At 39.4% G+C, this 16,611-nt stretch overlaps 1 protein-coding gene across 1 annotated transcript; it reads left to right on the top strand.

Moving 5' to 3' along the window:
* The first annotated feature begins 7,934 nt into the window (after nucleotides 1-7,934).
* LOC133420871 (uncharacterized) lies at nucleotides 7,935-14,817 on the top strand. The gene is made up of 6 exons (XM_061710748.1): nucleotides 7,935-8,039; nucleotides 9,138-9,191; nucleotides 12,236-12,583; nucleotides 12,677-12,751; nucleotides 12,846-12,971; nucleotides 13,054-14,817. Coding segments are annotated over exons 1-6 (678 nt in total). The 5' UTR covers nucleotides 7,935-8,038; the 3' UTR covers nucleotides 13,128-14,817.
* Nucleotides 14,818-16,611: the final 1,794 nt, after the last annotated feature.

Raw genomic sequence — 16,611 nt, 5'->3', positions numbered from 1 at the left:
ATCACTTATAATCTTATAAAATCAAATCTATTCAATGGGCTGTTATTGTCACATCAACTTGCTGTTGCTGAGAGTCGTGTGTGTGTGTGTGTGTGTGTGTGTGTGTGTGTGTGTGTGTGTGATAAGAGCAGCCTTCTCCTCTCGCCCCCCTGCCCCACCTGTCAAGGAAGTATGTGAGAATGAGAATGAGACATCTCCGCACGTGTAGACAATGTTGGTAATCTGCGTGAGGAGCGCGGGGTTTGGACGATGCGCGATACGTCTCTAATGCTCTGTCGAGTTGCTTATTAAAATCAAGTTAACTGAAGACAAAGTTCTCATTATCACTTGACCCCCCGCCTCCAGGCGAGAGAGAGGCGGGGGGCGAGGGATGATTCCAAGGCCACACACAACTGCTTCAAAATAAATTGTATTTCATTCATAAAAATAATAATATCTACCCACATGTAATGAATTTGGTTATGTGAAACATTTACACAAATAAAAAAAAACGGACAGTGCAGAAGAACTTCCCTGACCTTCCCTCAAGGCCATGACTCTGCTTGAGCTGCTTACTTTCATCAATGACAAAGAGCTCGCAGAAATCTACCCCGATCTGTGGACTGCACTCAGAATTGGTCTGACGCTTCCAGTGACAGTAGCGGAAGCAGAAAGGAGTTTTTCCAAGCTGAAGCTTATTAAAACATATTCTAGGTCCACTATGTCACAGGAGCGTCTCTCTGGACTCGCCATGTGGGGAAGGTGGCTCAGTTGGTAGAGCGTTCGCCCATGAACCTGAAGGTCAGTGGTTCGAACCCTAGTTCCGCCTGTGTCCACCAAAGTGTCCTTGGGCAAGACACTGAATCCCCAGGTTGCTCCCGGTTGTCAGGCCAGCGCCGTTGTATGGCAGCTCCGCCGACGACCGGTGTGGGAATGTGTGTGTGTGTGGGTGAATGTTTGCAGTGTAAAGCGCTTTGGGGCTGTAGGAATACAGCTGGAAAGCGCTATATAAGTGTAAGCCATTTACCATTTGCCATTGTAAGCCATTTGCCATCATCACCATCAGTCATACAGTTGCACAACAGATTTCATATGATGATGTAATTGATGATTTTTCTGCAAAGAAGGCTAGAAAAGTCAAGTTCTAGTTTACCACTTTACACCTGTTGTGAAAGGGTGAAAGAGCCAAGTTAAAAAATCTGCTACAGTCTAAGCACACAGTTCAGATTATGTCAATAAGCATAATTGTATTTTTTTTTATTTATTCATTTTATTTCATTCATTATTTATACATTTGAATGTGTGAAGGATTAGTGTAATTTACACACGGGTTTTTTTTATAGGCCTACACATTGTATTTCATTGATTTGTCTTATTAATTTATTTATTAAAGATACATGGCTGTGCATTAATGGGACAGTTAGCCCAGGGCGCAGAAGTAGCCAGGACCACCTCTGCCAGTTTCACTCATTGCAGTCAGTTCAGATGATTGCAATGAATACAAGTTTCTATTTATTTATTTACAGTTTTTCACAATTGTTTAAACACATTTCCTGATAGACTACCTCACTTTCTCAAAACTCTAAACACAAATGACAAAACTCACACACAAAATGCAAAATCCTACACTTCTCTTGCAAAAGCACACTCTACCCTCAAAACAGTGTTAACTCTTCACTAAATGGTATTTCCTTCTCAAATGCCAAACACATACATCATTTGAGTAGACATTTCTAAGCACCCACTGAACACTGATGTGCAGAATGGAAGACACTATAGTATGAATGGAAAACACTATATGAATGTCTCAGTAGAATCATGCTTTTGTTCTGCATGTTCAGTGTTACACCTTCTGCTGTTGGATGGAATATATCACCATATAGTATTCTTATGTATAGGCTACTCAAATAGAAAACAACACACAATTCTTTACTGTAACAACAAATACGTCATATTTTACAGTATGTAAGTAGAGTAGAAATGCTAGAAGAAGTGCAGTGTTGTAGGGGCCAAGGGTGGCATGGTGATGGAGGACGCCGTGGTGATTGAGCAACATTTATTTATTTTTCTTCTCATGTAGTTATTTTGTTTTGTTTTTTCAAATCTTGCACTATAGTGGTTACATTGTGTTACTGTAAAAGGGACAAAGACAAAATAAGCTTTGGCTTCAGTCTACACCTTTTGGTCCTTGTTTGATATACATGTAAAAAAAAAACAACTTTGTATTGACTACTGACTTCTATAACGTGACCAAATAAACATATCAAATCAAATCAATCAAATTGATGGCAGCACACATTGTTATGTTCCCTCCACGTTGGCCAGGGACCTCTGTGATGGCACGCTGGCCGATGATATTCCTCCCTCGGTGCCTTCTTTTTACAAGGTTGAACCCGCTTCATCAATGAATATGAATTCAATGGCAAATTGCTGGTTGCATATTGCACAACAGCCTTTGGAGTTTAGAAATGTGACTGACTGTGTGTTCTGTGTGAACAGCAAGAGAGGGAATTCAGGAAGAGTGTGCAGGATATTGGGAAATGTGTGTAGTGTTGTGAGAAATGTGTGGTATGGAATGGGAATTTGAGTCTAGAGCAGTAAATGTGCTTGGAGTTCAGCAGGATTGGTTTAGCCACCTGAAACTTCAGGTTGTGCACATTGTGTCTGATGTTCCAATAAATGTTTTTAAACAATTGTGAAAAACTGTAAAAGGCACACTTTATGGAAAATGTACTCTTGAAAGGTTTGTGCATGAAAGTGCAGCATGTTTCGCCCGCAGGAAACATAAACCAGTCTAAGTTTCTGCACATACGCTTACATATAAACTTTATATTCATATTCAGACATTTAAGCGTGTGAAGAGAAGCAAAAATGAGGATTTCAGACCAGTGACGCAATACAAAGTCGATAACACGCCAAAGGGATCCCAAATAAAGTGAAGATCCGTTTCTTTTTTTTTTTAACTTTGATGTCACATGTATTTGAATTGGGTCACATTCGTCACATTTAGCACTTTAAATGATTAGATCTGACTTTTCCTGATGAGAAGGTTTGTTTAGACAACTCCCTCCTACCACAATCGTGTCTTGGAGTAAATGACAGTTACCTACCTGGAACATGTGCGTAAGAAACGCGCTCCCTTCAAAAACTTTCCCCAAACTGTCTCATCTCGCAGTTTCAGCTTCACGTCCGAGTCCGCGAGCAAAGCTCGGACCTGCGACGGATCAATCCTCCCGCAAAGGTCGAGAAAACAAGAAAAAGCTTGAAAAGAACCCAGGTGTGTGAAAACGCCCCTTTTTTTCAAAAGGAGGAAGTAAGGGGCCGTTTCTTCTTTTATCACGTCATTCACAGCAAGACTGAGAACAGCGCTGATGAATTCCTTCAAGGTCAAATAGATTAAACTTTTCTTGAAAAATCCCAACTCAATTTGGAAAAACTGAAAAACTTTATTACTGCCCATGTGTTTAATGTATTAGGAGGACTACATTTTCTGCTCAGGTGTAACTACAATATTTCCAAATTACCTATGAATCTATCTAACTTTCACAGCCAACTTCTACTATCCTGGTCCATGATGTACACCAGGGGCGATTTTAGCATCAGAGCTTTGGGGGGGCTCAGCCTACCAAAGTTCATGGACCACAGAACCCCTAGGGGGGTCCGGGGGCATGCCCCCCCGGAAGAAAAATTTGTAGATTTTAAGTAAAAATGGATCAATCTGGTGCACTTTGAGGTCAAAATGAAGAGACTAGATCTATGAAGACCTATACACATCAATATCTTCTTTACTGTTCTGTGGTTTTACAGCGATGAACAAATAATTGTTTCCCTATATATATTCTGCATACAGGTTATGGTAGAATTTTGCTTGCATAAATAATACCAAAATCACTTCAGGGGAGACTCAAGTAAAGTAATATTTTGCTTTGTAGGCAAAAGTAAAATTAAATCAAATCAAATGGAACTTCCTAACTTATTGGCTGGAATAATATTCCGACAAGATAATAATATACTGTAAGCTAAAGCAGGAGTTTGCAGTCAACTAGTTGAAAAGCAGCCACTTGCGATTCTGAAGGGCTTAATTTCATTCAGAAGACAAGAGACCCGTTTGAAAATATGTTCTTCACTTATGCCCATATTGTTTCTCAAAAGACATTGCATCCATTTAGACCCGCTTTACTGCGAGCTAGCATGATGGCTGGCTGGCTTGGTGTGTCATGGTAGCCTTGCCAATCGTCACCTGTCTGGCAGGCACATGACAAGTTATTTTGTTTAGCTACTACAACGGTATGCGCTAATTTGCACATCAATATGCGCTAATTGAGTAACTAACGACTCTGACTGCTCAATGCTCACCTCACAGTCTCATCATGAGTGGGGACTGGGGAGAATGATTGTTGACTGTAAAAGGCTACTTCGTTGTGTGTGTGTGTGTGTGTGACCTGTGTGAAGTGAAGGGATTAGGCACATAGATGGAGGAGGGAGCGCCTGGCAGTAGCGGTTCTAGAAACTTTTCGGGTGGGCTGAGTCAGGGCCCCCTTGGTGGGATGAACCCCCCTAAATGTTTGTCAGCACACCCTAAGAACATAGAGGGGGGAACTCACACACAGCGCATTGAGTGGAATCAGAAACTGCTAGTAATGACCACCAGAGGGGAAAAAAAAAAAAAAAAAAAAAAAAAAAAAAAAAATTGTCTCTATTTTTTTGGGGGGGCTGAGACTTCTTTTGGGGGGGCTCAAGCCCCCCCAAAAAGGGCCTAGTGGCGCCCCTGATGTACACACACAATTTATCTCCCACAAATATTTCATTTGGAACAATAAAGATATTAGATTCAAAAACAAATCTTTATATATTAAGAGATGGGTTGATAATAATATTTTACTGCTTAGTCAACTATTGAATGATAATGGTCAGTTACTCAATTATGAAGAATTTCTTTCAATCTATGTTTTTCCTGTTAGAATATTCAACTGTGTTTGATGCAGACGGTGCTAGAAAGTTACTGTGTTTTGCTCCTAAAGCTAGAAATTGTAATATTCCAAGTTTTAATTCTGATGACATCTTTGTTGGTAATATTTGCCCTTTACTAAGTGATAAAGCTACAAATCATTGCATTAGATATATTATACAGAGAGATATTGTTTCTAAACCTGCAGCAGTTTTCTATTGAATAACTTATATAATGAGATAGATTGGAAAAAAACATGGGTCTTATCAAGAAAATGTATTATTACAAACAAAGTAAGAGAAGTTACTTTTAAAATACTTCATAGATGCTATCCAGTCAAGACTAATCTTATTAAATATAAGATAAACATTGATACACTCTGTTCTTATTGTGGTAATATGGATGAAACAATATCTCACTTATTCTGGAATTGCACATAATATGATATAATTAAGGATATAATGTAATTAATGATATAATGATATAATTTTGATACAAAAATATGGTATTTCCTGATTTTTTTCTCCTCCTTAAACCTCAAGCCTCCTATTTTATTTTGAATATAATTTACTGTCCTTAATTTGTAACTGCATTTTATCCTAAAGTTTTGTACCTTTTCTGTATATATCTGTCAATAAAAAATAGAATATATATTATATTTATTTTTATATTATATATTATATAATATATAATATAAAAATAAAAAACAAAAAAACAGCGCTGATGGAATGTCGTATACAACATTAATACACAAACAAACAATCATTATCAAGCATGCCTGGGTTTTCAGCAGGACAGAAAAATATTTAATAAAATAAAACTTACTCAGTAAAAATTTTGAAAAGTTTACATAGATCATAAGTTTCACAGCAATCACAGAGGGAGGAGATTTATTGTTTAATATATGCAGACAGTTCAAAAAAAGTTTGGTTTCTTACTAGAAAATGTAGAAATGTTTATGTAAGATTTACATAAATTAATTATCAGAATCAGAAATCACTTTATTTCGCCAAATGTACAATGTACACAGGAATATAACCTGGTAAAAACAGCCTCACTGAGCAATAAAATAACAAATTAGAAGATGCCTTAATTTAAGAGGGTGGTGGCCTGGGGGGAAAAAACTTAAATAAAATAAAACTGGGAATTCAGTTTATTATCATATTCAGTGTAACCAAACCAAACATTTTTCCAGCATAAATGAAAGCGGGGGTTAAATATGAAAACTGAAAGCGTGTCGGTTGTTTGACCGAGACGAAGGTTTCATTAACAGTAACAGTGAATACAAGTCACCTCAAAGTCTTTCTGAAGCCTTTGATTAGTCGGGTAAAATCTATGAAGCATCTTAAAGGACATTTCTTTGACCTTGTTGGTTAATAAAAACTAATTAAGTCAGTCAAAGTCCATACACAGCAAGACATATTTCATAGTGCTATAATCATGCCAAATATTCTAACCAAAGATTCTACTCATTGCACTAATGGAAAATAACAGATAGTACTACCATATCAATGACTCTGAAATAATAATTAAATAGTTAAATAGTCTTCCTACCATACTTCATGATGAAGGGGACTTATCAAAAAAAGTAGGAAACACTTCATGTCATAATTTTCCTATCCTAAGTTGGGGCTGGTCTGTTAAAGAACCAAAATTATATCCAAACATATACCCTCAAACAAAACGGAAACAAAACCAACCTAACAAAACAAACAGACATAAATGGTGGGAAAACCCCACTTAAAACAAACAAGGTAATGAAACAACACAAACCATTGCACTCAGATCTTATCATTGTCACTACGCCTTACAGACCTACGAAATTCTTAAAGTCAAATTCTATATGAGATTGCCATATTTTTAAAAAGTCTGAGGATCTGCCTTTACTCTTGTAATAAATATCATCAGGTGTAAGGTACACTAGCTTGAGAGTTCATTCCACCAGTGGACTAATACTGGGGGTTTAGATTCTTTCCAATTTAAAGTTATACATTTCCTGGCTGCCAACAGCAAGATCTATATCTGCATTGATATTTGTTCCACTTGTCTGACATACTAGTAGACATAAATGAGGTGACAGAGAGACAAATACATGTAGACATTGAGATATCAACTTGGTAACAGAATTCCAAAAAAAGGAAAGTGCAACGATTGAAATATATGACAAGTGGTTTAATGACGAGTAAGATTTGTACATAGACTTATCCTTTTTTGTGTATCTTCTCTCCTTATTTGCTTGTTTTGTTTATTTCTTCTGTTTATTGGTTTGGTGATTTATCCTTTTACCCTTCTTGTCGTAACTTTTATTGTATCTTTTTTTATATCTTTAGCTGAGCATATCTACAGTTTTTGTTCTTCGTTTTAATCTTAAATAAAGTTGTATGAAACAAAACATTCAGTTTAAATTGAATCTCCAACATCATCAACATCAACACAGACGTTTGACTTCAAAACATCCCTCAGGTGCTGCATGTGACGTCATAATATCTACAATTGTGAGGTAAAGCGGTGCAAGATGTCCTTGTGAAGCCCACTGCATAAACACATCAACAGTTCATCACAAGGTTTCATGTTGTGTTGATGAACCTTTGTGTACAAGTTCAACCAAGTAATAAATCTTATTTCATTTGGTAAAACAAGATAAATTAAATCATGTTGAGTGAGTTAAAATGTTCTATTAAATACACATTTTAGCCCACAGATGACATTGTTTTGTGTAGATTCAGGAACATACACGGGCCTAATTCCTTTATTTTCTAAAACCATCTGCTGGAAGGATCATGGGTCCGACTCCTGGAGCGTAACTTCAGCATCTTCAGCAGCCTGGACACCTTCATAGGTGGTTCTGCCCTGGAAGCATCAAATCCCCCCCCCCCCCAACAAGTTCCTCCATCACAAGAACAAAATGTACTTACAGACTAAACAGTAGTTCCAAAGTCTGGTTTGTCAACTAGATCCTCCTTAGAAAAACATTTGCAGCCCCTCCCACTTCCAGGTAAACAGGCTGCAGTCGTTCAGACACTCAACCTGCAACTCAGTCGCAACGTTTATTATGGTATATCATCAAATATAAAATGGAATAGCTACAAACAAGTGTATCAAGTTCAAACAAGTGAGTAACTTTCTAAAATGTCTGTTTCTCCATATTGATTCTTATGTGTAAATCAGCTGTGCTTTACATCTGTGTTGATACCTGACTGAAGATTTGACATTAATTCACTGGGGCTCATGGAAAGGGGTCCAACCTTAACGGACCCGATCACGTCGAGTGTCCAGAGCTCATCGTTGGGTTTTACTTACTTTTTTGTCAAATGATTTTTCAGCTCAGCTCAGCAAAGCAAAGTAAAACAGAAAGTATCACAAAGCAGAGCACATAAAGGTAGAGACGTAAACGTTTAGCTTCGACATAGACCGCTAAAAAGTGGGACTGAAATGGGGGATCTGAAGCAAAATAACTAGATTGAACTTTGTAAATCTGCAGAAACAACAAAGACATGAAGCGGATGTCATCTTTGTTTGCGTTTATAACTTTTAAGTGTTTTTGAGCTTCACTTGTTTGTTCACATTCCTGCAGTCCTGATGGTGTCTGAACGGGAAGTTTTAAACTCAAAGTTAATCATCAGATTGATATGCATGTCTGTTGGTGAGACATTGTATCAGGTTGTGTCGATCAGTGTTTTGCAACCTGCAGAATAGTGGGCCCTGAGGACCAGGAGTGTCCACCCTGGTCTAAAACCTGCAGGATAGTGGTCCCTGAGGACCAGACTGTCCACCCTGGTCTAAAACCTGCAGGATAGTGGTCCCTGAGGACCAGACTGTCCACCCTGGTGTAAAACCTGCAGGATAGTGGTCCCTGAGGACCAGGACTGTCCAACCTGGTCTAAAACCTGCAGGATAGTGGTCCCTGAGGACCAGGACTGTCCACCCTGGTCTAAAACCTGCAGGATAGTGGTCCCTGAGGACCAGGACTGTCCACCCGTTTTCACCTCTTATACCTGATGTGAATGACTCATGATTATTTTCAAGGTGCTTAAATGAGGTATTTTAAATATGTGCAGACACTGACAATAACTTCTTGCTTTAAAAAGGCCTTTTAGAAATGAATCCTTATATATTTTAAATCTATGTCTGAAGAAACCTGGGTTTTGCTTTCACTCTGGTTCACGACGCCCAGAACTTCTGTCTAATGAAGATGTGTTCTGTGTCACAGTGACAGAACTGAACTTCATCCTTGTGTTCGTTCACGTGATGTCTTCTGGGCCTGGTGAGTCAACCATCAACACACTGGAGGTACAAAGCCTCTGAAAAATGTGTTTGATTGTTCCTGTTGTGTACTGAAGACATTTTGAACAAAACAAGTTCTGGCTTCTCTCGTCAAACACCAGCCAGTCGCAGGATTCACCACTTTAACAGAAATGACCACGAAACACACGTCCATACATATACGCGTACACACTTGTCCATACATTTACACACGTATACACACGACCATACATATACACGTACACACACGTCCATACATATACACGTATACACACGTCCATACATATACACGTACACACACGTCCATACATATACACACATACACACTCGTCCATACATATACACGTATACACACGTCCATACATATACACGTATACACACGTCCATACATATACACGTATACACACGTTCATACATATACACGTACACACTCGTCCGTACATATACACGTACACACACGTCCATACATATACACGTACACACACGTCCATACATATACACGTACACACACGACCATACATATACACGTACACACACGTCCATACATATACACGTACACACACGTCCATACATATACACACGTATACACACGTCCATACATATACGCGTACACACTCGTCCATACATTTACACACGTATACACACGACCATACATATACACGTACACACACGTCCATACATTTACACACGTACACACACGTCCATACATATACACGTACACACACGGCCATACATATACACGTACACACACGTCCATACATATACACGTACACACACGTCCATACATATACACGTACACACACGTCCATACATATACACGTACACACACGTCCATACATATACACGTATACACACGACCATACATATACACGTACACACACGTCCATACATATACACGTATACACACGTCCATACATATACACGTACACACACGTCCATACATATACACGTACACACACGTCCATACACGTACACACACGTCCATACATATACACGTACACACACGTCCATACATATACACGTATACACACGTCCATACATATACACGTACACACACGTCCATACATATACACGTACACACACGTCCATACACGTACACACACGTCCATACACATACACACGTACACACACGTCCATACATATACACGTACACACTCGTCCATACACGTACACACACGTCCATACATATACACGTACACACACGTCCATACATATACACGTATACACACGTCCATACACGTACACACACGTCCATACATATACACGTACACACACGTCCATACATATACACGTATACACACGTCCATACATATACACGTATACACACGTCCATACATATACACACGTATACACACGTCCATACATATACACACGTATACACACGTCCATACATATACACGTATACACACGTCCATACATATACACACGTATACACACGTCCATACATATACACGTATACACACGTCCATACATATACACGTACACACGTCCATACATATACACGTATACACACGACCATACATATACACGTACACACACGTCCATACATATACACGTATACACACGTCCATACATATACACGTACACACACGTCCATACATATACACGTATACACTCGTCCATACATTTACACACGTATACACACGACCATACATATACACGTACACACACGTCCGTACATATACACGTACACACACGTCCATACACGTACACACACGTCCATACATATACACGTACACACACGTCCATACATATACACGTATACACACGTCCATACACGTACACACACGTCCATACATATACACGTACACACACGTCCATACATATACACGTATACACACGTCCATACATATACACGTATACACACGTCCATACATATACACACGTATACACACGTCCATACATATACACACGTATACACACGTCCATACATATACACGTATACACACGTCCATACATATACACACGTATACACACGTCCATACATATACACGTATACACACGTCCATACATATACACGTACACACGTCCATACATATACACGTATACACACGACCATACATATACACGTACACACACGTCCATACATATACACGTATACACACGTCCATACATATACACGTACACACACGTCCATACATATACACGTACACACACGTCCATACACGTACACACACGTCCATACATATACACGTATACACACGTCCATACATATACACGTACACACACGTCCATACATATACACGTATACACACGTCCATACATATACACGTATACACACGTCCATACATATACACGTACACACACGTCCATACATATACACGTACACACACGTCCATACACGTACACACACGTCCATACACATACACACGTACACACACGTCCATACATATACACGTATACACTCGTCCATACATATACACGTATACACTCGTCCATACATTTACACACGTATACACACGACCATACATATACACGTACACACACGTCCATACATATACACGTACACACACGTCCATACACGTACACACACGTCCATACATATACACGTACACTCACGTCCATACATATACACGTACACACACGTCCATACATATACACGTACACACACGTCCATACACGTACACACACGTCCATACATATACACGTACACTCACGTCCATACATATACACGTATACACACGTCCATACATATACACGTACACACACGTCCATACATATACACGTACACACACGTCCATACACGTACACACACGTCCATACACATACACACGTACACACACGTCCATACATATACACGTACACACACGTCCATACATATACACGTACACACACGTCCATACACGTACACACACGTCCATACATACACACGTACACACACGTCCATACATATACACGTATACACTCGTCCATACATATACACGTATACACTCGTCCATACATTTACACACGTATACACACGACCATACATATACACACGCCCATAGATATACACACATACACACACAGACGTTTAATAAAGACTTATGTCTGTTTGTCCTGCAGGGACACATGCAGTAAAAGCAACTAAGGTGGTCTATCTTGCGGCGGAGCACGACAACATCGCCATCAGTTGGGACTTCCATGTCCAGACTGATGTATCTTCCACCACCTTGAACTGTATTGAGATTTCACATCATTCTAGGATTCTGTTTCTGATGGTAAGGGGGGATGAAGTCGCAGAATCTCAAGATCCTCAGTTTAGAGGACGAGTTCGTTGTGACAAAGACGCTCTCAAAGATGGTCAGATTAAGTTCAGACTGTCCAGACTGACTCCAGAAGACTCTGGAAGTTACGTCTGTAAGCTGACACACTTTGACCGGACACTAAGAAGAACAGCTGTTCAAGCTTCTGGTAAGTTTACACAACTCAAACACATCTGTTGTTGGTGTCTTCAAGTTACTGTGTGTCTAATGTACCAAATATTAACACAGATGTCTTCTGCAGTAAACTTGGTCTTGAATGTGGACAACTCTCCTTCAGCTCAGAAACCTCCACCGTCAAGACCGATGGTCACTAAAAGTGAGTGAGATGTTACCCCCAATAACTTTTATAAATGTTCCCTCTGCTGAAAACACGGTAGAAACACAGCTTTTGTGATTGTGTTTGTGTTCAGAGCCACCTACTGAAGCACCATCAACAGACATGAAATGGGGTATGGTTCTAGCGATTCTTGGACTAGTTGCTGTTGTTGGACATTTGTCCTGTTGTTTGACAACTTTTTGTAGACGATATAACAAGGGTAGGTGTTCCTTATTGTTATCAACAGACTTATATATTACACATCTTTCAATGTTTAAATCAACTTCATATGTTTTGTAAAGATCAACGACAGGATAACAGGCTTCAACAACGGGACGCTCTCATCGACCTCCTGATCAACGTCAACACGCCCTGATCCAGACACTCCTCTGATGACTCCACAGACCAACCAACAGGCAGAGGACAACTTGGTTGAGGACTGACTAGAAGTCAGCTGTCTGATCTTTGATCAGGTTTGACTGACTCAGTGTTTCTTAATTCCAGTCCCTGGGACCCCTGGATGTTTTAGACCAGTAGTCTTCAACCCAGGTTCAATTCAATTCAATTTTATTTTTATAGCTCTATTACAACAAAAGTTGTCTCTAGACGCTTTCCAGAGACCAGAACATGACCTCCGAGCAATTATTACATAAACAATGGCAGGTAAAAACTCCCCTAGTGGGAGAAAAACCTTAAGCCAAACAGTGGCAAGAAAAACTCCCCTTTAGGATGAAGAAACCTGGACCAGGACCAGGACCCTCCTGCCGGAGGCCAGACTGGGGGGGTCGGCAGGCCAGGGCATCAGCAAGCACACAGCAGACATCCACACAGGCAGGTGGAAGCAGCAGTGGGGTGATCAGAGTGGGGGACTGCAGGCCAGCAGCTCCTGAAGCTCCGGCCTGCAAACATGCACAAAAGAGAAAAAAGGGGGCCAGCACAAGAAAGTACAGGAAGGATGGACAAAAATGATGGCTAGGAGATACTTATAATAAATAAAAAAATGGAAGAGGAGAAGAGAAGAAGGAAAGAGGAGAGGAGAAGAAGGGTGAGAGGCACCGCCCAGCGGATCATGTCGGTGCCCCCCTGCAGCAGAGGCCTATAGCAGCATATCTACCATGAAGCTATGTTTGAGACTAACTATTATAGTCTTGTTCTATAGCTGCAGCTATGACTACTGACTCTAACACACTAGACTTTACACAAACTAGAGGTCCTGGAAATATACTGTCCTGGATGTTTTAGATGTTCTCTGTTTCAGCACAGCGGATTTTAATTAATGGACTTCACAAGTTTGTCATTAAGGTTTATAAAATTAATTTGTATGAGGGTGTGTTACGTAATACAGGGAAACATTTAAAACATGCAGGATAGTGGTTCTCCAGGACCAGACTTGGCTATCCCTGACGTAGTCTGTGTCATTTTGCAATAGACAAAAAATTGGATTTACCTCCCTTTTCAAATGACTTAACCATTTGGTTTCAGATGCCATTGTGAAAATCCAGCACCTCCATATGTAGTTTATATTTCAGGTCTAAAGGAACAAATTAAATAGATAATAGAATATTTTGGGATAAAGGACTCAGTGAGTGAGTCATACAATACTAAATAGTTTAAACTTTTATACACCACTCAGGGAAAGTCTTCGAATTAAAACTTTTCTTCTACATGCCTTTCGAAGGCATGTAGAAGAATATTCTAAGATGTATTTTTCTTTAAACTTTTGTAACCTTTAAGAATTTTTACACATAATGTTTTATTTGTTTTGCCCCGTTAACAAATAAAACATGAAATGGGCAGCAAAATATGATGTTCACATGTGGACGCCAGGTCTCCGGGGGTTAAGCTAGTCTTGATTGATGATGTAATTTATTGAATCTTTCAACTGTACTGTAATTGTTTTAGAAGGAGCTGCTGTGTTCAGTCATCCGTTCCTAAGAACACTCAATGTGCTACTTACTGTCTTAATTTGACATTATATCCCCGTATGTTGTTGTATATATGCACTGTACAGATATATTTTTCTATCCTTTGATAAAAATGTTTTTGACATTTTTTATGTTAATGGTATTACAAGTACATATTTAAAGTCTCTTTGTACAACTGTAAATAAACATTTTCTATCCAAACTGCAGTGATTATTAGTTAGACAACAATACTTTTATTCTTTCTGTGCGTCAAACATGTTTTTCTAAGTTTATTCTTGCACTGAAGTATCAAAGTATATTTGTAAAGTAAAAGTGAAAGCCAGCGTAGCTAGTTTTGCTGCCGTTAACTGTGCAAACATTCAAACGTGTCCGAACTGGTTTCAGCCAGTCGGAGGCCGGAGGCAAAACGACAGAAAACCTTTAATCATTCAAAGATAAGTACAGAAAACCGACTGCAAACATCTTAAAGCTGTAATATTCAACGAGGATGTGATGAAACATAATTTATCAGAAGATAAACAAAAGCAGAGCATGATTTAAAGTCAACCTTCAAAATATAGAAACATCATGTGACTTATAAAACAACTCACCTTTATTAAAAATGAAACTGGATCCTACTTGAATGATGTGTCTGCACGCACGTCATCATCGGTTTGACGCTTCAGGTTTAAACAGGAGTGGACGTAGCAACCTCCAGGTAACCAATCTGAACTATTGCAGGAAACGTGTCATTGTGCGCTCCAGCTCTCACAAACCATCACAAGGTCCAAAGTAGCGCCTGCTACAGCTGGAACATCACCGACGACCAGCGGAGGCCTCCAGCGGTGAGGCTTCCCTGGATTGAGGTCCGTTGTGGAGAGGAACTTTAGACTGAAACACGTGCAATAGATCTAATTCAGTTAAATTTAATTCTAAAAAAACTTTATTTATCCCAGAAGGGAACAAATGAAGCAAGATTTTGCAGGAATCAGCGGTTAATTTAAGTACCACAAGTTGCAGTATCTTTGTCATCTGTACAGCACTTTTATCCTGATCTTTGTGAATCATATTTTTAATCTTTAAAGTGGAGAAAATATGCTTTATTTTGTTGTGACTCATCTTAGATACAACTGGAGGCAAAAAAATAGAGGAATTTATATTTAAGTTTGTTAAAATTTTAAGAATATTAAAGTTTTCTGTTTATTATCAACACTAGGGACGAGAATTTATACAATTTTTATGATTCCCATTCCATTTTTATTCTACGTAACGATTCGGTTCTTTATCGATTCCCTTATCGTTTCTCATTTGGGGAAAAAAGGACAACAATGAGGCAAATGGTGCTAATATGATAGGCAGTGTTCGTTAGTTAAATAGTTACCAGCAGAATTATTAACTAAGGACTAGGTAACATTGCTGCTGCTGCTGCTGCTGCTGCTGCTGCTGCTGCTGCTGCTGCTGCTGCTGCTGCTGCTGCTGCTGCTGCTGCTGCTGGCTTGAGAATTACTGATGTCAGTCCGGAGTGGATCGAAAACGCGACATTCATTGATTATTATTGCTGCTGTGTGCACAAATGTGTTTGCATGTTGGTAGTATTTCCTCCCTTTGATGGAATATTGACTTGGCAAGTATTGCAAGTTGTCTTGTTGTCGTCTTATTAACTGAAATGTTACCGGACTGTCGAGTGTTTGATCACTTGGGCTACTATTCTACTACTCTACTATTGACTGCTGGGTTACGCAATGTGCGCGATGAAATCGTTCGTTCCCACTGGAATCGAAAAGGGAATCGTTTACAAAATTTCCAAACGATTCCAAGGAATTGGAACACTGGGAACTGGTTCTGAACAAGAACCGATTATCGATTCCCATCCCTAATCAACACCAACAACAACCCCCACCACCCTCCTCATTTGCTTCAATATAACCTGACATGTTTGGTTCCATCTCCATTAGT

The sequence above is a fragment of the Cololabis saira genome, chromosome 20, assembly GCF_033807715.1.
Source record: "Cololabis saira isolate AMF1-May2022 chromosome 20, fColSai1.1, whole genome shotgun sequence".
NCBI classification, from domain to species: Eukaryota; Metazoa; Chordata; class Actinopteri; order Beloniformes; family Belonidae; genus Cololabis; species Cololabis saira.
This window is presented reverse-complemented; position numbering and strand designations above follow the sequence as displayed.

Bases quoted from the DNA above. Each gene is read 5' to 3' on its own strand.
- LOC133420871 (XM_061710748.1), top strand. The intron at 12,584-12,676 runs GTAAGTTTACAC...TGTCTTCTGCAG, and splicing joins AACAGCTGTTCAAGCTTCTG to TAAACTTGGTCTTGAATGTG. The intron at 12,752-12,845 runs GTGAGTGAGATG...GTTTGTGTTCAG, and splicing joins AAGACCGATGGTCACTAAAA to AGCCACCTACTGAAGCACCA.